Source organism: Tamandua tetradactyla, chromosome 3, assembly GCF_023851605.1.
Source record: "Tamandua tetradactyla isolate mTamTet1 chromosome 3, mTamTet1.pri, whole genome shotgun sequence".
NCBI classification, from domain to species: domain Eukaryota; kingdom Metazoa; phylum Chordata; class Mammalia; order Pilosa; family Myrmecophagidae; genus Tamandua; species Tamandua tetradactyla.
This window is the reverse complement of record NC_135329.1, coordinates 150,080,633-150,105,722: the sequence shown is the minus strand read 5'-3', so window position 1 is coordinate 150,105,722 and position 25,090 is coordinate 150,080,633. Positions and strand designations below refer to the sequence as shown.

Genomic DNA, 25,090 nt, shown 5'->3' with positions numbered 1-25,090 from the left:
ATGGAATCAGAAAAAAAAAAAAAAAAGATTTCCCAAGATTTTTTTTCTTCTCTTTATGTTTGTGTGGGTCAACTGATGGACAGCTGTCTAATAGGGATGATTCAATATCTCTACATATTTATAACCAGTATTGTAATTACATTTGTGATTTTTATATAGAATGAAGATTTTTTTAAAAAACATTTTTAAGTGAAACATGCTTATGCTAACCCTCCAAACATATCTATTTTATTAAAAATATATATTTAGCACCAGAGATGTGCTGTTCCATCTTTTCCATCCTACTGAATATACAGAACATGTGTGTAACAAAGAACCCACGTACAGCCACAGGATATAAGTATGCAGGAAACAAGGCAAAGTGGTATATTTCCATCTCCTTCTGAATAGCAGCAATTAAAATTCACAGCTGCTGGCTGCCCAGATGTTTCTTGCATTTAGCGCTCTATAATATGCATCAGAATATATTGTCTGACCATGGTTTCAGTAAACTAGACAACTTGGTATTCTAAATTCTGCAGACCTAGATCCAGTGTGTATATTTTATCTTCATATTAGCTTCCCTCCCCTCCTCCCTCCTTCATTTGCTTGGGGCATTTGCAGTTCAGAAACAGAAGGCATTTACAGCTCAGAGTTTAGCTGTATCAGGGTGTAAGTGCAGGTCAGGCCTGATTTATGTGGCAGTTCTGATAAGCAGGGGAGGAGAGCAAGATGCAGGGTTTGGGAAAGCTGGTGAACTTGGCTTGACTTATGTCTTCTGCTTTTATAGGCAGCCAACATCCCTCTGGTGTCAGAATTTGCCATCAATGACATACATTTTGATGACTTTTCTCTCGATGTTGATGCCATGATCACAGCAGCTCTCCGGATGTTCATGGAGCTAGGAATGGTACAGAAATTTAAAATAGACTATGAGGTAAGATATTCTGGCTTGGGTGATTCTAGAAATGCACCTAAGATAACTTATTAGTCATTTTGAGCCTCAGGTTTCTCAAATACTAAAAGAGGATGGTAATACCTTCCCTGCACATCTCATGGGATTACACGAGAATCATATGAGATGTTTTTGGAAGGACTTTGATCATTGAAGGTTGTTACTCAGATGCAAACCATCGTTTTGATACAGGTCCACTGGAGACACATACCTCTGCCATGACACAACCTCTCCCTTCCCATTTCAGACCCTGTGTAGGTGGCTTTTGACAGTGAGGAAAAATTATCGAATGGTTCTGTATCACAACTGGAGACATGCCTTCAACGTGTGCCAACTGATGTTTGCCATGTTAACTGTAAGTAACTGTGTTCAGTGATGGTGGACAGTCATCTTTCATTTGTGGGGACTGCCAGGCCTTCTCCTTCATTTCCCATTTCTCTAACAATTACTATGGGATTTATTTTACACTAGGACTTACCTGCCCTGATTATGGGAGCATGTATTTGGCAATCATCTCTAAGCTTTCGATCTGTGAAATCACTGACACATTGAAGCAGGTATAGCCTTGGAATGATTGCTTGAACCTGTTTTCAGTGTTTGATCTTGAGAAACTGGTTGTTTTACAAAAGAAATGCTTGGAATTTCAAAGGAATGTTTTTCAGAGGAAATGGGATGAGTAACAGAGCAAAGAGCTTACTGGGAAAAAAAAAGAATCACTAGGCTGGTGGAAGGCCAAAGTAGGGAAATGTGAACATTATACACAGGAGCATGGAAATCCTGAGAGAATGCTTCTCTGACAGGGGAGGCCAAGGGAGAAAGGAGGGGTAGAAGTGAGTGTTCTTACAGTTTAGGGGCTCACTAGGTTTAAAATCTCTGCCCCAGGGCCTGTAACCCAGTAAAGGTGGCCAGTCTGGTTTACGGTTATAGCTTGGGCAGCTGGCCAGAGGAACACCTTGGAATTTAATCTAACAGCAAATGTTTGTGGCAAAGATCGGAACAAAATATCCTATTCATTCCTGTTTGATAACCAAAAAGAGCAGCTTGTTTTGGCCTTTTTTCCACTTATGTTGTTAAGAGATCAAATAGAATGTTTTCTGGCTTAAATATGTTAGGTTTTTTGGCATATAGTTATTGACATATAGATGTTATCTTTTAATATATTATATATCATTTATAGTGTATATATATATATATATAATACACATATACATGTATATCATATACCTATCATATAAAAAAGAGAACATAAATTTCGGATTCTCATACCATGAACCAAATCCTTGACATTTTTATAAGCAGGTTAAAATTTAAACCCAAAATAGGGAACTCCAAATGAAATTCATTTTCCTTTGGTCCAAATAAACAAAGACTCTTCTGTCCTCCCTTGTGAAACATTCTGCCCTGTGCCTGTTTTTTCTACGACATCTTCCTCTTCCTCCCCAAACATCAATAACTTTCTGTGAACTGCCTCTAGTATAACATGTCCTTCTGTTGTGCATTTTAAATAGCAAAACTCCTATTCTCCTATAGAGTTAGCTGTTTGAGGGAAAAGATCATTTCTTTTCTTTTATAACTTTTTTTATTATGTAGTATAGCATATATACAGGGCAAAGAAATAAAAAAGCAATAGTTTTCAAAGCACTCTTCAATGAGTGGTTACAGGATAGATCCCAGAGTTTGTCATGGACTACCATTACGATCCTCTGTGATTTTTACTTGTAATTGCTCCAGAATATAGGAGGCTAGAGGGCTTAAATATTTTTTTATCATCACAATCGGCTTTTTTCCCTTCTTTGTTGTGAAAAATAACATATATACAAAAAAGCCATAAATTTCAAAACACAGCGCACAATTAGTTGTAGAACATATTTCAGAATTTGACATGGGTTACAATTTCACAATTTTAGGTTTTTACTTCTAGCTGCTCTAAAATATTGGAGACTAAAAGAGATATCAATTTAATGATTCAGCATTCTGATTCATTTGTTAAATCCTGTCTTCTCCATATAACTCCACCATCACCTTTGATCTTTCCATCCCTTAGAGGTAATTTCTTATTCTTTCTATTACATTCACTTATTCACTCAACACCTATTTATTAAGAATCCCATCAGTACCTTGCTCTCTATCATTCACTTAGTAGGTTTTTGACAAATGCATGTTAAATTGACATAAACTCAAATGTTCATATGGCATAAGAAGATGGAACCGACATTTCTGCTCTCTTATATTTAAGGACTTGTTTTCTGAGCCCTCATCCACTTGGGAAGCAGGCAGTCTGGCATGGAAAATTGGACTAGGCCAGCCCTTCATTTTATTTCCCACCATTAGAGCAGTCAACCAGTCAAGGAAGGAAGGAAGAAAAGCAGATGCTTCGAACTATGAGCCTTAATTGCTAAAATGCCAATATTTGAGAAAAAAAAATGAACCACCTTCATTTTGCCTTACCATATCAGCTCTTAGTAGACAAAAAGAATTTTCTGCGTACTGAGTTGATGTGCCTGGCTCACAGAGGATATTCAATAAGGAAATTATTTGCCAATTATTTTGGAGAAATTATCGATTTATGGTAAACCGCTAAAATAAGTAAGCAGAAACCTTATTCAAAGAGGGGAAAAGGAATGACCATGACATTGTGAATTACAGATGTCAAGGACAAAAGAGATGGACTTTTATGACAGGACTTAAGACAATTGGGCTGGGGAACTGACAAGGATGGCGAGGTAGGGTGGACACTTCAGAGAAGAAGGAAATACATGTCCAGTTCCCTTTGATGGATGTTCCCATGATTCAAGCAATCTTGATCCTTTTCCAGAAATTGAAGTAGGACCCTCAGACTGTATCACCACAAATGAGGGTACTTAAACTATCAGAATATTTTAAGATGCCATTGTTTTTGTAAGTCTGCTCAGCAACTTTTAAAAGTATCACTGTTGGAGAAGGTTTCAGTTTTGTTTTTGTGTTCATGCTAGTGCGGAAAGAGGAGGATTCACCATTAAAGTTCTCTAAGTGGGACCTGCAAAAATACAAACATGGCTTTGGAAAGAATACATTGATGAATAGTATTTTTTCTCCCTCACATTGAATTAAAGAGCCACATCTGGAAGAGAGATTATTTTCTGTTCATTACATTTGTGCTGAACTTGACGAAGGGTATAGTAAGTTGGAAATGTCAACTCTTGTTTATCGCTAACAAGCTGTTAATACAAGTGGACCATGGACAAGCTGGTTAATCAGAATTTTCTAACTCAGAAAATAATTACAGAGATAACAAAGATGAATTGATTAGTGAAGATGAAAATTAATTTAACTCACTCACCAATTCTAATTTCTGAAATATGGAAATCGGCCTATGGCAAAACGATAACGTACTTGTACTTCTTTCCACCAATCGGCGCTTCACTGCTTCAGGCGCTCCTGAAGGTTTTTAAAATGGGTCTTTCATTGTTTTGTTCTCATCAGTGATGTTCATATTCCATTTCCATGTGTTGATTTAGAACCAAAATTCTCTGTTAATCTGAAGAAGAAAAATATATATCACTATACAACCGTTGGATTCAGTTGAGTCATAAAGCCAAGAAAGAGTGGCTTTGTGCTGAATTTTCCTCTAGATGGCACTCCAAGGCAAAGTTTCCCAGCCAGTTGCCGGGGAAAGAGGGGAAAAAATTAAAACCTTCCCAACCTTCCCAACAAGTGCTTCTTTTTTTCAAGAACAGGAATTACTGGGGCATATGCGCGCATGCGCACACACACGCGCACGCACACACACACACACACATACACACGCAATGTCTTTTTTGAAAAGAGACACCAACAAAGAAAATCTGTCCGAAAAGAGTCCTTCCTACAGGATGGACCCGTTTTATGACTGCCCTCTTGCCCAAGGTCTCTCTGTGACCTTAAATCTGTGGTTGTAGTATTTTCCCAAGCTCATTGCTTCTGGGAATGAGAAGATATGTAATTGTGTATCATTGTTGAACAAATTTGGTACAATGTACAACAGAACAAAAAATTGTAGATATAATCTTTATCTTACTAACATTTAACCCTAAAATCATTTCAAACACAGAAAATAGACTTATTGCTCAGAATTGTGTTTTGTAAAAGTATTCAAGCTTCTGTATAGTAACAAAGCAGTTTTTGTTCCTTGGAAATTAAAGGAAAAAAACCTACCTTGTAGGATAAGTAATTTGATATAAAAGGGTATAGAATTTAATTCACTGGGACCTAAACTGCTAATGATTTATTAATTTAGTTGCTCCCGGTAGCCTGAAATTTCAAATTTATAAAATGGAGGTGTCAATAATACTTTGCATATAAAGATAAATTTAGGAAGCTAAAATTTGGATAAATATAGTATGTAATGTCAATTACTATTTTAGTTAAATGGAATAAAAATTTGTAGATTGATTCTAATTGTATAAATTCTCTTTATTTATAGAAGCTTGTAGAATAAATATTCTATTAGCACATGCATAATTGAAAAATCACCAAATTTCTTATTTTCACAGTCAATCAGGTATTGAAAATCACTGTGCTTTTGTTTGTTTTCTGTAAAATAAAAAGCAGGTAGCGGTGCCGAGGCTGCAGAGACATTTTTCAGTTTTATAAATGATGTATGAGCTCTGACAGATTTTCCGGGGGGTGGGGGAGACTTCCTTAAGAGTCGGTATTCTTTACTATCCCATAAATGTACTCATTAGCACTTTGGGCCATGCCCTGCATCCTGTAGCGGCTCAATAAAGATTAATTGAATGAATGAATTTAGTTTAGGGTAATATTATTCAGGAGCCATGTTGCTTAGTGTCCAGTTTAAAGAAGAAAACAACAACTATAAAATGATGAACCATTGTCACTGCTCGAAATCTCATTCTTTCATCGTATCACACTACAGTTCACCTACGGTTCATATAGATCTTGCAGAATTCACTGAATATGAAAAGAGAAGAGCGCATGATCACATGAAAATTTACGGTGCAGCCGGCAGTGTGGTGCTGGTTGGGAATTGCAGTTAAACACTAATAATATCCGAGTATCACTGCAAACACATTGACACCCCCTGACATTTACTGGGGGCTTCTTAAATCTTAAATGTGGAGGTAGCATGTTTAAGTCCACATTTGTGTTGTCAACAAGGTTATTTTCAGAGATAAGCCAAGCTGTTTTATTGATAATTCAAACCAGACAGCAGAAGGGACGTTTAGGAAACAAAAATCCACCCTATTCACCAGCTTGAGGAGAATGCGCTTTGGAAAGGAGACCTTAGAGGCAAAACAAGAACTCCCCCCCACCCCGAGAAGGGTAGCACCAATTAAGTCTCATAGAAAATATTTCCATTCAATAACCAGAATTCTAATCTTAATCAATAGAAATCTAATTCCTTCATAGATTGTAACACTGGAAGTACAAAGAAATCCAGATATTCTGTTCTGTAACAGACTGACTGTAATAACAAAGTGCAAACAATAATCATATTTATAATCATCAGACATTATTTTTACATTTAAATTGATGCTACAATTTAACATATTGCATTTTCTTAACATAAGTAATTAGTTATATTTGCTTTAAAATAAGTGGCATTATCATAATAGTACAATAAAATCTGCATGTTAGAAAAACCAATTCTTTAATTTTCATGTAGTTATATCATGATTTCCAGTGTAACTTAAGAGGTGACCATTTTTTAAATTTAGGAGAGGAGTGATTTTTTAAGTGTTTTTGCAGAACACCAGGTACTATAAATTAACTTTGGAGCTGATCAATTTGAATACTATGTTTAAATTGCATTTAAGACTCCTGCCTTTTAATCACTTAAAAAGGTTTCTATTTTTATTCTCTCGGGCTACATCTGAGAGTGCCAATTAGGCACTCCGTGCTTCTACCTGACATTCCCTTTATCTACATTTATTTTATAAAAGAACGAAGTCAAAGCCACACATAATTAAGAACCCGGTGTGTTAATAACCAAACATACAATTGGGGAGAGGGATAATCCAATTTCCTCACACAAGAGAGTAACCTCCATAACTCACTTTAAGTTCTGCCACTCATGAGTTATGGGTCATTCCCTTTCTCGTGAAAATAAATTCTCCTGCACCATCAGCCATAGCTGGGTATTTTTCTTGGGACATGTAAATTGTAAAAGTGTATGAACATAACCATGCCCAGCGTCATGAGGAAAGTAAGAGCTTTCGCTCTTGGACACGGGCTTGTAAGGAAACGTATGTGGTTTCGGGGTTGTGGCTGCCCAGTTACGATATAGAAATTTTGATTAAAGTGAATTTATTCTTGAGATTTTTACGGTGTTGGTAAACTGCTTAATCTGTCGCTTTGTGTTTTATGACACCAGCCGAATCCTTCAGGTCAGGGAGACCCAGCAGCAGAGCTACAGCCGTTTATCACAGCCTCCATTTTCCACGGTCTGTGACTTAGCAGTGAGTGGCACTTTCCTGGGACTGAAACCTGACACCTAAGTGGGTCAAGCTGGGAGCTTTAAATTTTTAAAAAAATTTTTCATGGGCCTCATGTTTCATTTTGTCTCAATGATAACTAATAAAAATTGAGGTTGGCTTTGAAGAGGCTTCATATTCTTGAAATTCGTCTACCTAGCCTTTGGTAGTACTTTGAGAAGACAGCTGTCTTTCTGCACAGATAATATTTACCAAGTCGTCTGGCTTATTTTCTGGGTCACAAACCACGTTATATTCAGTTTACTTGTAATAGATCACGGATATAATATAAACTATTCTTCTAAACACAAACAAAATATATCATCCTCATCCCCAGAAAAACAACAGAAAACACATATATCCTTAGTATTGAAAAACTCAGTCCTTAAGAATCTGATATTCAAGTGTACTCAACTGTTGGCCCACCCACAGCTCAGAAAAATGTTGTGTTTCCTTTTTTTTATTGACACAACAAAACAACATACAAACATGAACATTCTTTTTTGATATGTGTATGCATGCTACATACATATAGCTATGTATTTTGCATTCTCTGAATTGAAGTATAAACCTCAATTTTCTTCAATTTTATTATGGTATTTAATCTGAAATTTTTCCAATGTCATTTTAATATATTTTTGCATACTTTATCAATATATGAGGGTAGAAATATAATGATCAACTTTTGTTTCACCACACCAGGACTTCTGGGGAATGAAGTAAAGAATGTTAACAGATCCCAGAAGTTTGCTTTGAAATATTCTAGCAAACAAACAAAACAGTGCCTGTGAGGAAACCAATGAAATTAGACTGGCAAAACATGGATTCCTGTTGAAGCTAGGCAATGAATATATAGGGTTTCATTATAGTATTCTCTATATTTTTTATGTTTTTAACTTTTCAAAATAAAGCATTTTTCACAAGTTATGGTGGCAAATAAATTAATAATAGCCGTGGTAGTGATTAAAAATAAATAAATAAAAATCACCTACAATCAATCCAAAATGTTTAAAGGCCTGCATGAGGCATTTACTTGACACTATAATTGTACTAGGCAGACCATTAAGTTTTGTTGCCTAGCCTTTTGAGACTTGCATGGACAAGCATTTACAATATTTTTTAAAGTTAATAGTCAACATGTGCCCAAAACAAGACTTAGTTTTCTGATTTGATAAGTGCCTTCAGAAACTCTTGGTTGTAAAAGAAAGTGATTTAAGTGTAGACTGTAAGGTCTTCCCAACTCTGAGGCTAGTAGGGACTAAGATCATTTAGGCTTAAATCAGTATTTAATTAATGCTAAATCAGTATTTCATCCTGAGAAGAAAGAGAAGTAAATTCAATCAAAACTGTCACACTCCCTTGAATATTTAGACAAACCATAGTTGGTTTGTGTTGTTATCGTGTGCTCTGGTAAAGGAAACATGTAAATATATCAGTTTTGGATGGTGGTGCCCCAACAGCTGGAAAGGCGTGTTCTCTGAACCTCAAAATGGGGCTGAAGTGCCCTCTCATCAGTTCAGCAGGTCCAAATATTGACAGAAAAAAGTTACTGTAAATGCTGAGGGCATATGAACATTAAATTTAGATCCAGTAGGTCTTTTTCTCCTGTAGAGGATTGCTGTTGATGCCGGTTACTCTCCCCCTTGTACTTTCATCATACGTTATCTCCTGTTGGCAAAAACAGGGCCCTTTACAAAAAGAAGGTAGGATGGCAGTAAATAGTATAAATCTACTCATAAGCACTCTTGGTAAGCAACTGAAATTTACTTTCACCCTAAGGCTTCAGAAATCCTCTGCTTAAAAAAATTGTTTTGGAGTATATTGAACAGTTCCATCTCCATCAGCCTGCCCCTGGGATTTTTATGGTGAGAGGTTACCATTCCATCTTGAAGCAAACAAAATACAAGCCCAAATGGAAGCATTCTATGTTTGTTCTAAATGCATGTGGAGCTCAAACGTGCATAACAATTCTCTCTCTACCTTGACTGGGAGATGTGATAAACTGAGGGGTGATTGAAGGCACCCTTCTCACAGAACCATCAGTCCCAATTAGGAGAGCTAAGTTTCACAGATAGACTCAGAAATTAAGACGTTCCAGAAATTAAATGCTTCTATAAGTACTGCTTTTTAGCTATAAGCTCTTTGTCCTTGCCAAACAAAGCCAAAAAACACAGGAACTGTGTATCAATTGAGACCATGACACAGATTAGGGACATGATGTGCAGATTCTTCTAGAAGAGGCACTTCATTGAGAAACCATGTATATTAGCCAAGGCTCTCCAGAGAAACAGAACCAAAAGCACATAGGAACTGGCTCATGGAACTTGGGAGTGGCAAGTCCGAATTCCACAGGGAAGGCCACAAGTTGGAAATTCCCCAAGAGATGACGAATTCCCCAGGAGAAGCTGGCCAGTGAAATAGTGATCGAGATTCTTCTTTTCTGACTGCTGATATCCTCAGTATTCCCCTTAAGGCCCCAACTAAGCGGATGAGGAGTTTCCTCTCAATGCTGAAGCCAATGAGATGCAGATGTGACCAGCCATAGATGCAAGCTATGCAAACCACTAGTAATTTAAGTCCATTTATGAAATACCCTCACAGTAACAATCAGGCCAGTGCTTGCTGACCAAATAACTGGATGCCATAGCCTAAGCATGTTAACGTATGAAATTAACGAAAACACCATGTCTTTCAAAACACCTTGGAATAATCTGAGCAGTACCCTTTGCTCTGTTTGTCCAAAAGAGAGAGAAAAATGAAGGCGAGGAAGAAAGACTCTACAAAAACTGACCATGCTCTTCCTTAACCTTGGTCAATCCAAAGGGCTCGGCTGCAGTGTCAGTCCTCAGCACTCATGGTAGAACATTCTGGGCCAAGTGACTGCGGTTTGGGATTTCCGTGGCCATTAGGAATTTTCAGTACATTGGTGGTTTCCCTCCCTCTAAGTTTGCCATATGCCAGTCTCAAGTTCAACTCTATGAACTTAATCAGGAAATCTCTTGCCATTGAGCACCTCAGATTCCTGTATCAGAGCTGTGTACAAAATAAGAGGCATGCAGTCCACAATGGGCTTTCTTGAGAAACAAAGCAGGAGCATCAAACCCATTTTACCATGACTTTCACAAGCACAACCAACATTGTGATGACGGTTTTTCACCAGAAAAGGGCGCTGGGTGGTGCTGCTCTGGCTGGTGCAAGGTGAGATTATATATACAGCACAGGCCAGGGGCGAGCCTGTCCTCTCCACTGCTCTGTCTGTGGTGCCTAGAGCACAGTAAATGCTTAATAAATAAATATTTGCTGGATGAATCAGTAAACAAATGGATGCTTTTCAAGATGTCAGTATTTTATTCCAAGCTAGAACAGTTTGATGTGTGTATTCATTCTAAAAATAAAAAAGAATTTACACATGCATAAATACACACACACACATTTTATATACTAATAAATGCTCTTTATAGAAAATAACACCCCCAAAATTTTAAGTCATTGTAATCCCACTACTGATAACATTTTTATGCACATCCTTCCAGTCTTTTCCCTATGCATATGTTCATGTATTTTATAAGGTTGGGATAAAAAGATAATATTGTATCTTTCTTCTCTAAGCCTTAATGGTAAAGCACTGTTTATTAGTTACATCTTGATGGGCTAGAACCATGTTTAGACTCAAAATACCCAGTGGCTCCTCAATATCAACCTCTTACTATTCAAGAATAATGCCCTTCATGGAATAAAGCATACATCAATTAATTTTTTATAGCTTTTCTATTATCACAGATGTTTAATAGCTGCACTGTATACCCTGATTGTTGAGACTGTATAGCACAATAGATAAGCACACAACTCTGGAACCAGTTTGTTTGGGCTTAAATGCATTCCTATTACATTCTGTCTGTATAATCTGGTGCTTCAATATCTTCATCTATAAAATGGGGAACTTGAGAACAGTATTTATGGGGTTCTTGTGAGAATCAAACGATTTGATGCCTTTGAAGTATTTCAAATAGTGCATGGCATAACTATGAACATGTTAACTATGTTAGAATTATCCCAAGCCTCTCTTCTCAGATAGCTTGATACACAATAGGTGTTTGATAACATTTGTTAAATGAATGGATCTTCTATAGTGCCATCTAGTTTTGATATTATGGCTAGTTGTTTTTACAATTTTTTGGCATCAACAGAACCACACAAAGAAAGTCATCTTCTATAGCCATGGCATTTTTCTCCTCACTAGTATTGCATAAGACCAGCATTGAAATGGGGTACATCGTGGCGGGTTTAACTTTTTTTTTTCTTTTTTGTATGCTATGTGGTGGGGTCACATTTCATTCTTTTTCCATGTGAGTATCCCATTATTGCAGCACCATTTGTTGAATTTTTGTTTGTTTTTGTTGGTTTCTTTGCTTGTTTGTTTGGGAAGTGCAAGGACCGGGAATCAAACTCAGGTCTCCTATAGGGCAGGTAAGAATTCTACCTCTGAACTACCCTCACATCCCTGGTTTAGCTTTTATGTTGGGTAATGATAAGAAATTCATGGGTAGTCTAGGGGACACTTTGAACTAACTTAGCTGGTTTGGGTCATCTGAAGTTTCACTTATTATATACAGTGGCTAGGGGTACTGCATATGTTTTACTCCAGTGAAGGACTGTTATTGGAGTCTGCTTAGAGAGCAGTCGCAGACTATGGAGAAGGGAAGGTGGGAACTGGATCTATATGTCTTGACCATCTCATAGATATATTGTATTTACTGCTTTACATTAGTTTGTGTTTTTTAACATGGACAGGCACTGGGAATTGAACCCGGGTCTCCAGCATAGCAGGCGAGAACTCTGCCACTGAGCCACCGTGGCCCGCCCTGCTTTGCGTTTTTTGTACAGACAATGAGGGAGTACAGGGGAGAAGGTATAGTAGGATAAAGGTTAACAAAGCTGGTGATTATTGGATCAAGAGCAGAGAACACATAATTTCATTTGAAAATTAGTTTAAAAATAAAATAGAGTCAAGAATGACATAAAATACACTTCCTGCTGCTTCTTTAATCTCTTTTGAAAGTACGTTATCTTCAGTAAGCAGTTATATTTTTTTACTCAGTGTGGGTAAATGTGGGTCTGAATGAATAAGAGTAGAAGGAAGATGAATGAGGTGGGGAGGGGCAAATGGACACTTAGTTACAGGTAGACACCTCTCAGGCCTGATGATTTTCAGAAACCATTTACCAGGCAGCTTTAAATCACAGTCAAGAGATAGGTGCTGCTTCAGTGACTCAGGTATCACAGTCAAGGGAGCTAAATATGTTTTGTGTGACTCTGTGTGTGCTATACTTCACAGATCCTTTACTCTGAGGATCCAAAGATGGGCTCCAGCATCTTTGAACACCATAATATTGCAGGAAAAATTCTGAGAGGAGGGTCCATGGCTCTTATCAAATTCTCATCAGTATCTGTGATTCAGCGTTTAAGGGCCACATGCTAAATTTCCGGAAAGGTGTAGGTGGGGAAGGTAAGAAGGTGGCTGTATAGAACATTATAGCAAAATACATTCTGGTGGCTTAAAAATGATTTGAAAATTTAATCTTGAATCTATTAGATGGCAATAGATTTTAACTTCTAATTAAGTTTCTGATTGAAGTGCCTTATTTTAGCACTACCCATCCCTATTCTTACTGTTCTGATCCAGCAGCTAGTTCCAATCAATTGCACTTTCACAGGCCAAATCTCTCTAAATCTCAGTGCAGTTTCATTGTTTGCAAACCCACTTCTACAGTATCACAGACAATTATTTCACCTTTGGTAGACTTTTAGAACTTACTTGGTATGAGCAAGATCCAACCCAACAAAGCTGACTTACAGTTTCAAGATGACAGATGAAGACATTTATAGCCCATTCTCCTTTCACAAATCACCCCAAAATAACAAGAACAAGAAATAAGCATAAATTCCACTTGCATGGAACCAAAATATATGAAGGCAGTAAATGGAGGAGGAATAGTTTATAACTTAGCAGAGAAAAGGAAAGTCTGACCCAAGTGCCTTCAGAGGTAAGGGGGTACACTTAGAGGAAGGGGTACATATGAGAAACAATACCTCAGAACCTAGTAAGTCTCAGGAGCAAGAGGGATCAGATACCACAAAATGTGGGTGAGGTGGGATGAAGCATCATAGAAAACACAGTGAGTGCCCAAGCCCTCTTCCCCTACCTATGTAGGAAACCAGAGCACTTTCTGGAGAAACTGAAACCCAGACTTGGGGGCATGAGCAAAATAAAAAGTGAGGTATGCGCTTAAAGTAAGAGGATTAAGTGAAAGTATGCATGCTCAAAGGTGGGAATCTACAAATTTATTTCTCAGAATGACAGCACTCATCCGTACACCATCCCCAGGCAACAGATTGGAAAAACCATAGAAAATTATATTAGATGCTGTTATTTGGGATCTTCAGCAAAAGACCAGTGGGCCACCTGACCTCCGTGTAAAAGTGCTCACAATCTGTAGGCACCACCCACACCCAGTATGGGTGGTACACAGGGAGCTATGCTCTTTTTTTTTCTTTTAATTAGAGAAGTTGTGGGTTTACAGATAAATCATGCATAAAATATAGGGTTCCCATATTCCACCCTATTATTAATATCTTGCATCAGTGTGGTACATTTGTTACAATGATGAAAGCACATTTTTATGATGGTAAAATTAACTAAGTCCATGGTTTACCTCAAGGTTCACTATTTGTGCCATCAGTTCTGTGGATTTTAAATTTCTTTTTCTAGTACAATATATACAACCTAAAATTCCCCCCTTTTAACCACATCCACATATAGAATTCAGTGCTGTTAATTATGTTCAAATGTTGTGCTTCTATCACTACTACCCATTACCAAACTTTTCCATTGTCCATTGTCCATTGTCCATTGTCCATACATTTTAAGCTTAACTCCTTATTCCCTATCCCCACCCTGTCCCCTGGTAATCTATATTCTATATTTTGACTCTAGGAGTTCCTTTAATCATCATATTTAATTACCTTATTAATTTCTTCTTTAAGTATTTTATTGAAGTATTATGTACCTGAAGAATAAAATGAATAATTCTTAAGTATAGAGTAGTAATTTACAATTGTACAATCAACTCCTCAAAGAATCATCATTTTAACTTCTATCACCAGAGATTAGTTCTTTCCATCTTTAACCTTAATGTAAATGAGCATCAATTTTTAGGTTGAAATCTGCTCTTTATACTCATCCACTGAGAAATGAATTATGTTGGTGTCAGGATTTGGGCATGGAAGAGAAGAGGTAAAAATATGTTTGAAAAAATTTTTAAAAACCTTTTAATCTTTTATCTAAATTGGAATTATCATTATGAACTCATGAACAGTATATTTAAAAGTAACTTTAATTTCCTAACCTCATCCTCTGAAAAGACCTAGAAATAATGCGTGTAACTCAATAGAATTATACCCCTAATGCTCATATGTCTTGAAATACCATTTCCATCAAAAGGAACCAAAGCTCCTTGGTAAAATAGCTGACTCCAGATTTGGGAAGGAAAAGTACAGTTAGCCTGGAATATCTTGCCTATCAAGGCTATTAGGATCATATCATAAACACTAGAAAGATAGAAAGATACATACATACATACAGCTCAGGAACTGTAAATTACTTCTCCATCATCCCATCATTGTGGTTTTGATTTGCATTTCCCTAATAGTTAATGATATTGAACATCTTTCCATGTGCTTTTTGACCATTTGAATGTCTTCTTTGGAGAAATATCTATTCAATATATTTGCCCATTTTTTAATTGGATTGTTTGTCTTTTGTGGTTAAGTTGAAGGATTTCTTTCTATAGTCTGAATATTAAGCCCTTATCAGATATATGGTTTCAAATCGCTTCTTTCATTGTGTAGGCTGTCATTTCATTTTCATGATAAAGCCCTTTGATGTACAAAATTTTTATTGTGATGCAGTCCCATTTATCTATTTTTCTTTTGTTGCTTATGTTTTGGGTGTAAAGTCTAAGAAACCATTGCCTATATAAGGTCCTGAAGATGCTTCCCTGTTTTCTTCTAGGAGTTTTATTTTTATGGCTCTTATATTTAGGTCTTTGATCCATTTTAAGTTGATTTTTGTATACGGTGTGAGGTAGAGGTCCACATTCATTCTTTAGCATACAAAGATCCAGTTTTCCCAGCACCATTTGTTGAAGAGACTATTCTTTCCCAATTGAGTGTTCTTCATCCCATTGGTGATATGTGAGGGTTAGTTTCTGAGCCCTCAATTTGATTTTGTTGGTCTATATGTCTCTCCTTGTGCCAAAACTATGCTGTTTTGATTACTGTGACTATAATATGTTGAAAATCAGGAAGTATGAGTCTTCCACCTTCATTCTTCTTTTTCAAGTTGGCTTTGGCTATTCGGGTCCCCTTACCTTTCCATGTAAATTTGATTATTGGCATATCTTTCCATTTCTGCAAAGAAGGACGTTGGAATTTTGATTGGGACTTCATTGAATCTGTAAATTACTTTGGGTAGAAATGATACCTTAACACTATTTAGCTTTCCAATCCATGAACATGGAATGCCCTCCCTTTTATTTAGGTCTTTTAAATTTCTTTTAACAATGCTTTATAGTTTTCTGTTTACAAGTCATTTATATCCTTGGTTAAATTTATTCCTAAATATTTTATTCTTTTAGTTGCTATTGTAAATGGAATTTTCCCTTGATTTCTTCTTCTGATTGTTAGTACTAATATATAGAAACACAACTGACTTTTGGGTGTTGATCTTGTTCCCTGCCACTTTACTGTATTCATTTATTGACTCTAGAAACTTTGTTGTAGATTTTTCATGATTTTCTGCATATAGGATCATGTCATCTGCAAAAAGGGAAAATTTTACTTCTTCTTTTCAAATTTGGATACATTTTTTTCTTGCCTAATTGCTGTGGCAAGAACTTCCAGTACAATGTTGAGTAATAGTGGTAACAGTGGGCAACCTTATCTTGTCTCTTATCTTAGAGGAAAAGCTTTCAGTCTTTTACCATTAAATATGTGAGCTACGAGTTTTTCATATATGCTCATTATGTTGAGGAACTCTCCCTCTTTCCTTAGTTTTAGAAATGTTTTTATCAAGAAGGAATGCTGGATTTTGTCACATGCCTTTTCTGCATTGAGATGATCACATGCTCTTCTCCTTTGTTCTATTAATGTGGTGTGTTACATTGATTGATTTTCTTATGTTGAACCACCCTTGCATTCCTGGGATAAATCTCACTTTGTCATGATGTTTAATTTTAATGTGATCTTGGATTCAGTTTGCTAGTATTTTCTCGAGTATTTCTGCACCAATACTCATGAGAGATATTTGCTGTAATTTTCTTACTTGTGGTATCTTTATCCAGCTTTGGTATGAGGATAGATGTTGGCCTCAAAAAAAGTTAGGGAGTATTCCCTCTTCTTCAATTGTTTTGGAAGAGTTTGGACAGGATTGGTTTTAATTGTTCTTCGGATGTTTAGAAAACTTCCCCTGTGAAGACATCTGGTCCTATGCTCTTCTTTGTTGAGAGGTTTCTTGTTGTTGTTGTTGTTTTATGGGATGGGCAGGCTCCAGAGTTTTTTTAATTATTGATTCAATCTCTTTACTAGCTATTGGTTTGTTGAGATCTTATATTTCTTCTTGAGTCAGTGTAGATAGTTTGTGTTTCTAGGAATTTGTCCATTTCATCTAGGTTATCTAATTTGATGGCAAACTGCCTTTTATAGTATCCTCATATAGTCCTTTTTATTTCAGTGGGATTGGTAGTAATATCCCCTTTTCATTTCTGATTTTAGTTATTTGTGTCCTCTCTTTCTTTTGTTCTCATTGTCAATCTAGCTAAAAGTTTATAAAATTTTTTTATCCTTCAAAGAACCAATTTTCAGTTTTTTGGATTCTCTCTATTGTTCTTTTTTTCTATATTTCATTTGTCTCTTCTCTAATCTTTGTTTTCTCTTCCTTCTGCTTGCTTTGCATATGGTTTGTACTTCTTTTTCTCGTTCTTCCAGTTGTGAGGTTAGGTCTCTGGTTTGAAATCTTTCTTTTGTGTGTCGGGAGTGGGCTGGAGCATGGGCAGGGAATCAAGCCCAGGTCTCCTATATGGCATGTGAGCATTCTACCACTGAACCACCCATGCACTCCCATCTTCTTTTTTTTTTTTTTTTGCATGGGCAGGGACTGGGAATCGAACCCAGGACTCCAGTATGGCAAGCAAGAACTCTGCCTGCTGAGCCACTGTGGCCCACCCACCCCCCATCTTCTTTTTAATGAAAGGTTTTTAGCTATAAATTTCCTTCTCAGCACTGTCTTGCAACATCCCATAATTTTTGGTATATTATATTTTCACTCATTTCGATATTCCCTAATTTCCCTTGTGATTTCCTCTTTAACCTTCTGGTTGTTTAAAAGTATGTTGTTTAATTTCCAGATATTTGTGAATTTTCCATTTCTTCCTCTTTTACTGATTTCTAGCTTCATTACCTTCTGGTAGGAGAAGAAACATTCTATGGTTTCAATGTTTTTTACCTTCTGTACCCCAACATTTTGTTGTTGTTTTGTACTTGTTACATATTATATCTTTGTGCATTGTATGTCCAAAACCGTAGATTTATCATTACTTCTTATGCATTTGCATTTTAGCACCTGTAGGATGTAAGAAGTTGGGTTACATACCAAGACGTACAATAGTCCTGACATTCATAATTACCCAAATGGTTATCTTTACCTTAGGTCTTTATTTCTTCATGCTGCTTTGAACTATTTCCCACCATTCTTTCCTTTCAGTCTGAGGAATTCCCTTTAGTATTGCTTGTGGGTATATCTAGTGGTAAGGAACTCTGTCTACTTTTACATATCTGGGAATGTCTTAATCTCTTTGAAAGAAAGTCTCACCAGATATAAAATTCTTGGTTAGCAACTGTTTTCCCTCAAGACTTGTAAATATTTCAACACATTGACTTCTTGCCTGCAGGACTTCTAATAAGAAATCAACACAATCTAATTGGGTTTCCCTTGTACATAACACATTGCTTTTCTCTTGTAGCTTTCAGAAATCTCTCCTTTTCCTTTGCATTCAACAGTTTGATCAATATGTGACAGGCCATATTTTTCTTCAAGTTTATCCTGTTTAGTGTTCTCTGGGCTTCTTAGATGTGCGTAGTCATGTCTTTTGCTAAGTTTGGAAGTTTTCTGTCATTATTTCTTTGAATGTTCCTTCTGTCTCTTACTCTCTTTCTTCTCCTTCTGGGACTCCTATAAATGCATATATTGGTACATTTGATGGTGTTCCAGGGGTCTGTTAGACTATTTTCACTTTAAAATATCCTTTTTTCTTTCTGTCCTTCAATGTGACTCACTTCAATTGTCTTGTCTTTGAATTCACTGATTCTTTCTTCTGCCAGCTTCAATCTGCTGGGAATTTTTCATTTCAGTTAATGTGGTCTTCAACTCCAGTAATTCTGTTTGATTCTTTTTTAAATTTCTAGCTCTTTACTGAGATTCTCATATTGTCCATTCATTGTTCTCCTGATATCCTTTAATTCTATCTGTATATTTTCCTTCATCTTCTTGAGCATTTTGAAGATTATTTTAAAAAAATCTTTGTCTGGTATGTCCACAGTCTTGTATTCTTCATTGATGTTTTCTGGATTTTTATCCTTTTCCTTTGGATGGGCCATCATTTCCTGTTTCTTTGTCTCATAATCTTTTGCTGTACACTGTTTAATTTTAATGTTTTTCAATGTCATCTTTGGGATTCATTGCTTGAGATGTCTGTTTCTTGAATTGGTATCTACCTAGTGATATGGCAGAGATTTTCTTGAGTGTCACAAACTAACAAAACTAAGCAAACCTAAACAAAAAACACTTTTCACTATCTTTTCAAATTGGCTTTGCATTGGCTGGTACTCTCAGTTGGAGTTCAGTCCACCTGTCAGAAAGGTTAATGCAAAGTGCAGGGTCCTTCCTGTCTTTTCTGGTTCTGTGTCTTGTCCTGGCTTGTGCTTTCTAATGGCCTCAGGAATTTCCCTGTTTGCAAGAGTTTGAATGCCCTGTCTACTTCCCAGGAAACAGAACTTCTCTCTCTCTCTCTCCCAGGTGTTCCACTGCAGGCAGGATGTAAAGCAGGTGGGCCTTTGACCCAGGCTTCCTGCTAAATGTTATTACACTGCTTTCAGTCATCTCAAGCTGCTTTTGTCTAGAAGGCAAATTCTGGGATGGGGGCATGCCAGAAAGGAATTTCCCAAGTGAACCTTTCCCAGCTGGAACAAGGCAAGGACTTACAAAGGGAGTGCCAGCCAGCTCCAAAGTGCCCTAGGGAGAAGATGGGGATGGGCAGGAAAGGTACCAGGAGCTTCTTCCATGGCTTCCCAAAACAATGGTTTTTTGTCTCGGCCCCTGCCCAGCCAATGCAGCCCTTCAACTGTGCTCCTCAACTCTGAGGAAGCCAACCCTCTTTAAGTCTCCTTCCCCATCCGTGACTAGGGTGGGTTAAGACAATGACCACAGCCTCAGAGCCAGGCTCCAGTGATCTGAAGTAGCCAATCAAGTGCAGTGATCAACTGTCATACGATGCCCTCAAGCTGGATCTTGGGGAACTAGATTTTTATGTCTCTCTTTGGCACCAAGTGACTTGTCTCAGGGGCCAGACCCCACTGCTTTTGTGACAGTGGGGGATGGCTGATGGTAACCACCATGTAGAAAGAACAATTCTCTGGTATTTACTGCAATTTACCAGCCTCCTCTTCCCCCTGCTCTTCCCTGGATTCTGCACAGTGTTCTACTAGATTCTGGAGTTTCAAAGTATTTGATACAGACAGTTCCTACCTGTTTAATAGTTGTTCTAGTGGAGGGACAACTATTAACAGAGTAGGGAGCATCCTACTCTGCCATCTTTCTACAATTCCTAATCTGCTCCATTAAATAGCCATAGTCAATCAAGGATTATCAGACATTTAAGAGAAGCTGCCAAATACAGAGAATGGCAGGAATTTAGAGGAAACAGGCTATTCAGGGAGCAGAGGAAAATTTCAGAAAAAAACTACAATTAATATCTTCAGAAATATAAGAGAAGATTATGCATTCATGAAAAAAGAATAACATGCTATTTAAAAGGAGCAGTAAGCAAGAAAATACTTAAACATTTAAAATATTAATAACTCTTGGAAAGTAATAATAATAAAGCCAATATAGCCTATGGGAAAGAAAAGATAATAAAATAAGGAAAACAACCCAAGACATCCAATATGAAACCAACTGAAGTTTCATTCAAATAGGGTGGAAAATGAAGAAGAAGAATTATCAAATAAAGATTATAAGAAAATTGTAAGGAAGACGATGAGCCTCCAGACAGAAGAGACTTGTCAAACACAATGAATGAAAAGAAAGTCCCAAATGAAAGAATGTCTTTGTAAAACTGCAGAACACCAGGGATCAAGAGAAGTTTGTAAAAGAGAGACACTCAAGTCACATACAAAGTGTTAGGAATAAGCATGGTATACACTTCTCAAAAGCAACTTTGGAAGCTAGAAAACCATACAGCAGGCCTTCAAAATTCTGAGTGAAAATGTTTCAATCTAGAATTGTTAGTAAGCTAGAATAAAGACATTTTCAGCCAAGCAAAATCTTAACAGCAACAAATTTAACTCCCTCACTTAAAAAATTAGCACCCTTTCTCATGAATTTCCTGCCAGATGTGCTTTTACAAAATGAGGGAATAAACAAAGAAAGAGAAAGGTTTGGGTTGCAGGAGATAGACGATCAACCCAAGGAAAGGAAAAAGGAAGCTTCTGGACAGTGATCAGGGAAGTTACAGGATGGCAGCTGGGAGCAGAGAGTCCAGACAAAACAGCAGGATTGAGGATAACAGAAGGAGTCCCCAGAACAGACAGCTATAATAAAAAACCTGACAGTTTTGAGCCTGTTTAAAATTGTTTTGAGAGGCATTTTACGGAGTTATATAGGGTGATGTTCAAAAATCAGTAGATGTTCAAAGAAGACATACCTCCTGGCAATGTAAGATTTGCATAAGAAAAACAGTTATTGGACACTAGTCGGTGAATAGTAGTTATAGAATGCCAATAAGGAAAGCACTGAGTATGGATTACATTGAGAGTAGAGGGGAATGAAGAAAGAGTGTAGATAAACATAAATCCTCACCTGCCACAAGATATCATTTTAAGGGCACACTTTGGTACAAGAATGCTGGCAGTTTGTCCATTTCTGCCACTGACTAGCTGTGAGACCTTGGCCTTGTTACTCAACCTCTCCATCACTCAGTTTACTCCGAGTAAACTGGGGATAATAGTAGTTCCTACCTCACAGGGCTGTAATGAGAATTAAATTAAATTGTTGTAAAGCTCTTAGGACATAGGAGGGACAATGTTGCTATAACCAAGTGCTAATATGTGCATATTGTATAGAAACATATATGTGCATATGATATAGATGGTACCAAATCCCTATCAAATTAGGTAAAAAAGAAAATAGAAAGTGGTTGTCTTTGGGAATCAGGAAAGGGGAGGGATGAGGAACAGATGTTTTTGATTTTGAGTCTCTTGGTAAAAGATTTGAAATTTTTTAAGTTGTTGCAGGTACTACTTTAAGTAAAACAAAATAGACTTAGAGAAATCAAGAGCTAATTCCAAATTTTAAAATAAAGAAGCACAAGCTTTGACATGGACAACTTCATACCCCCAGGCAATAAATGAACATTCCCCTCTGCTATGCAAAGGAAGTTGTACGTATTGCTGAATGTAGCAGGGGACCCAAGTCAGTTTTTTAAAAATAAAATTGTCAACACAGAAACCTACCATCCAGTTATTCTGCAATAAAAACATAACAGATTCAAAAGCAGAAAGAGTTTATTTGCTCTAAGGAGAGAATCTTACAGATCCTAGTGATTCTCAATGTGGGGGGAAACACACACGAAAAGTGAAAGAGTTTGAATCCTACCTCTTCTCTCCTATTTGCCCTCTGATAAAGATTTTAGTAAGTAATGAAATGGGAAGCTTACAAAGGAAAAGGGGGGAAGACATAAAGGCCATGTCTTTCCCAGGATCCAGAGAATGCACACGCCCGCTTTCCCAGAGGAACACTTCCTCTTCTAAACACAACTGAAAGGACGGGCAGGAATCAAAGAACCACTGCTGCTGCTGGTAACAGAATGACACCCAACTGCTTCCAAAAGAAATCACACCACACCGATGCAGCTCACAAGAAAACTATCAACGAATAACAGAAGAGAACCCAAGTGACAGATATTTCGTTTGATCCTCACTCTGGGTTGCCTAATCCTCTACCATGTTGTAGTTTTCAAGATGTGCACAGCCTTCTTATCTGTATAATTTTAATCTGTCTACCAAGCTCGTATTGAATTAAGGTATGTACATGAGAACTTCCAGAATGCCATCCTAAAACAATTTGAGTGCTTCTTTTAATACAAAATAAAAAAAATTACTTTCGTCTGCTTTCATTAGAGTGGCTTCTGGTGGATATAGCATTTGGTTCTAAATTTCGCACACACACACCCATACTCCCCTACCACAGTGCTATGTCATATAACACGACGCTCATCGTTAAAATACAGAATAACAAAACACATTTTGCTGTGGTCATTTGCCAAACTGTCACTATATCTGTACAGTCCAGGCTCTTCTCTAAAAAGGCCAAAAAAAAAAAAAATAGTTTGAACTTTGTCCCCATGTGGGCCCTGACAGCGAGCTAATTCATCACCGCAGGGACCCAAGGCTGTGCAACTGACCGCCCAGCTTACTGTCTCTATGGGGGTGGCAGTTAATCATTTCCTTAAATAATGTGGGTATGAAAACAGCTGGCTGTTGCCCAGCAGACTGACTTCACCCATCCTCTCTACCCAAGCAGTGACTGTTGCCATTTCCCCCTTCTTCCCAGACTGCTGGGTTTCAAGAGATTCTGACCGAGGTAGAAATTTTAGCAGTGATTGTGGGATGCCTGTGTCACGACCTGGACCACAGGGGAACCAACAATGCCTTCCAAGCTAAGTAAGTGTTCTAATTGTTGTTATTCTAATGCATCTGCCTTTCTGTTCAGAGCCAAAGGTTACTAGTGCTAAAGAGTAAAGCATTAATTTCTGGCATCTGAGGCCAAGGCCAAGCAAGCCTGGGCGTGCATGCCTTGGGGCCCATCCATCTTTATAATTCCCTATTCTTCTTTTAATTGCAAATTTGCCCTTCATGTCATGCTTGTCGATTTGGCCTGTCTCTGTTGACCTCAGTCAGATAACAAAGCTCAGTAGTTTAAAGGACTTATTTTTTTCCCCTCCCCAGAATATTTGCCCTTCATGGCATGATAAGCTTCTTGGACCTGCTACTCTCAAAATCTGGTTTTGAGACTTATTAGATAAAAGGTATTCTGAAGAATTATATGAAGCTAAATATCTCTTGCTTCTCCAATAGAATATTTTCTGGGATCCTTTTGATGTTGGGTAGTGTATAAACTGCAATGAAGTAAAACTACACACAGGAATTAGAGTCTCTGCTCCCACAGAGAGGTGAGAAATAAACAAAGGAATTGCATAAATGCAAAGGATATGTAGGCAACTATTTGCCGTGTACATAATGTGCACGAATAGAATAATCTGTCCCCAGGCAAGCTGTACTGATCAAGACAGCCATCACCTAGTGCCTTACACTGTGGCCAAGGCCACGGGACTGACGAGTGCTAGAACTAAAACCTAAACCCAGACCTCCTCATTTCTATTGAGGGTCCAGTTTTAATGGCCCAGTTTTATTACCTGTCTGCAAATGACATTATATGGCAGTTCAGAGACTCGAGGGGAAAGTTCGGTGGTAGAAAAGTCAGAGACAGCTTCAACAAAGAGATAAGGATAACCTTGATGTAACTTGATTTCGAAGGTCCCAGACAAGCCCACCTCTACAATCCGAAAGACTATAGCCTGCTGTCTGACAACAAGCTCCTTTCAGCTCACTATCTTTTTCCCCTTACCTTCCTCACTGAGACACTGTAGTCTTGGACTCTAGCATTTCTTCTAGCAGATGAATTTTGATTTTGTTTCCTTCTCTCTGCATCCTGAACCCATCGCCCATTGCTTCAAATTTCTTCACAGTAGCCTGAAATTTCCCTCTTGACCCACTTTCTGTGAAACCCGCTCTGCAAACATTCAGCCCTGGTTCAATCTAACAATTCAATTTTTCGCTGCTCTCCCTAGATTTTCTAAAACTTCAAAAGAAAAATGTCACAGTTGTAAGGGTTTGAAACATACCAAATTTATGTTCTCCCCACTCAGCTGGGCTTTCAGTACTCCCCAACAACACTCCTGTGTCCCTAACCAGCCCCAACTCCCATTGCTCTTAGCAGTCATAAATGCCAAATGTTCTCTCTTCCTCAACTTCCTTCTGCTCCTCCACCTCCCCACACCACTCAGATCACCTGGCCTCCCTGTCACTGAGAAAATTGAGGCCGTCAATCTAGAAATCCCTCAGTTTTGTCGCCTGCCACCCACAAACTTATCTGTCTCCATCCTTTCCTCCCTTCATGCCTAGCTCAGTGGAAGAGCTGTTCTTTCTCTCAACTGAAGATGATCTCTCCACCTCTGCATGGATCCCTTCCCTGCTTCCTCCTCAGGGACCTTGTTCTATTCACCTTCCTCGATGCCCAGTCTCAATCTTTGTT

At 37.7% G+C, this 25,090-nt stretch overlaps 1 protein-coding gene across 1 annotated transcript in view; it reads left to right on the top strand.

Annotated features, from left to right (window-relative positions):
• PDE11A (phosphodiesterase 11A) overlaps positions 1-25,090 on the top strand; it is a 480,527-nt gene that overhangs the window by 365,651 nt on the left and 89,786 nt on the right. The window contains exons 13-15 of the mRNA XM_077151782.1: positions 770-916; positions 1,182-1,289; positions 23,330-23,439. Coding sequence (XP_077007897.1) covers positions 770-916; positions 1,182-1,289; positions 23,330-23,439 — 365 coding nt within the window. The remainder of the gene's footprint in view (positions 1-769; positions 917-1,181; positions 1,290-23,329; positions 23,440-25,090) is intronic.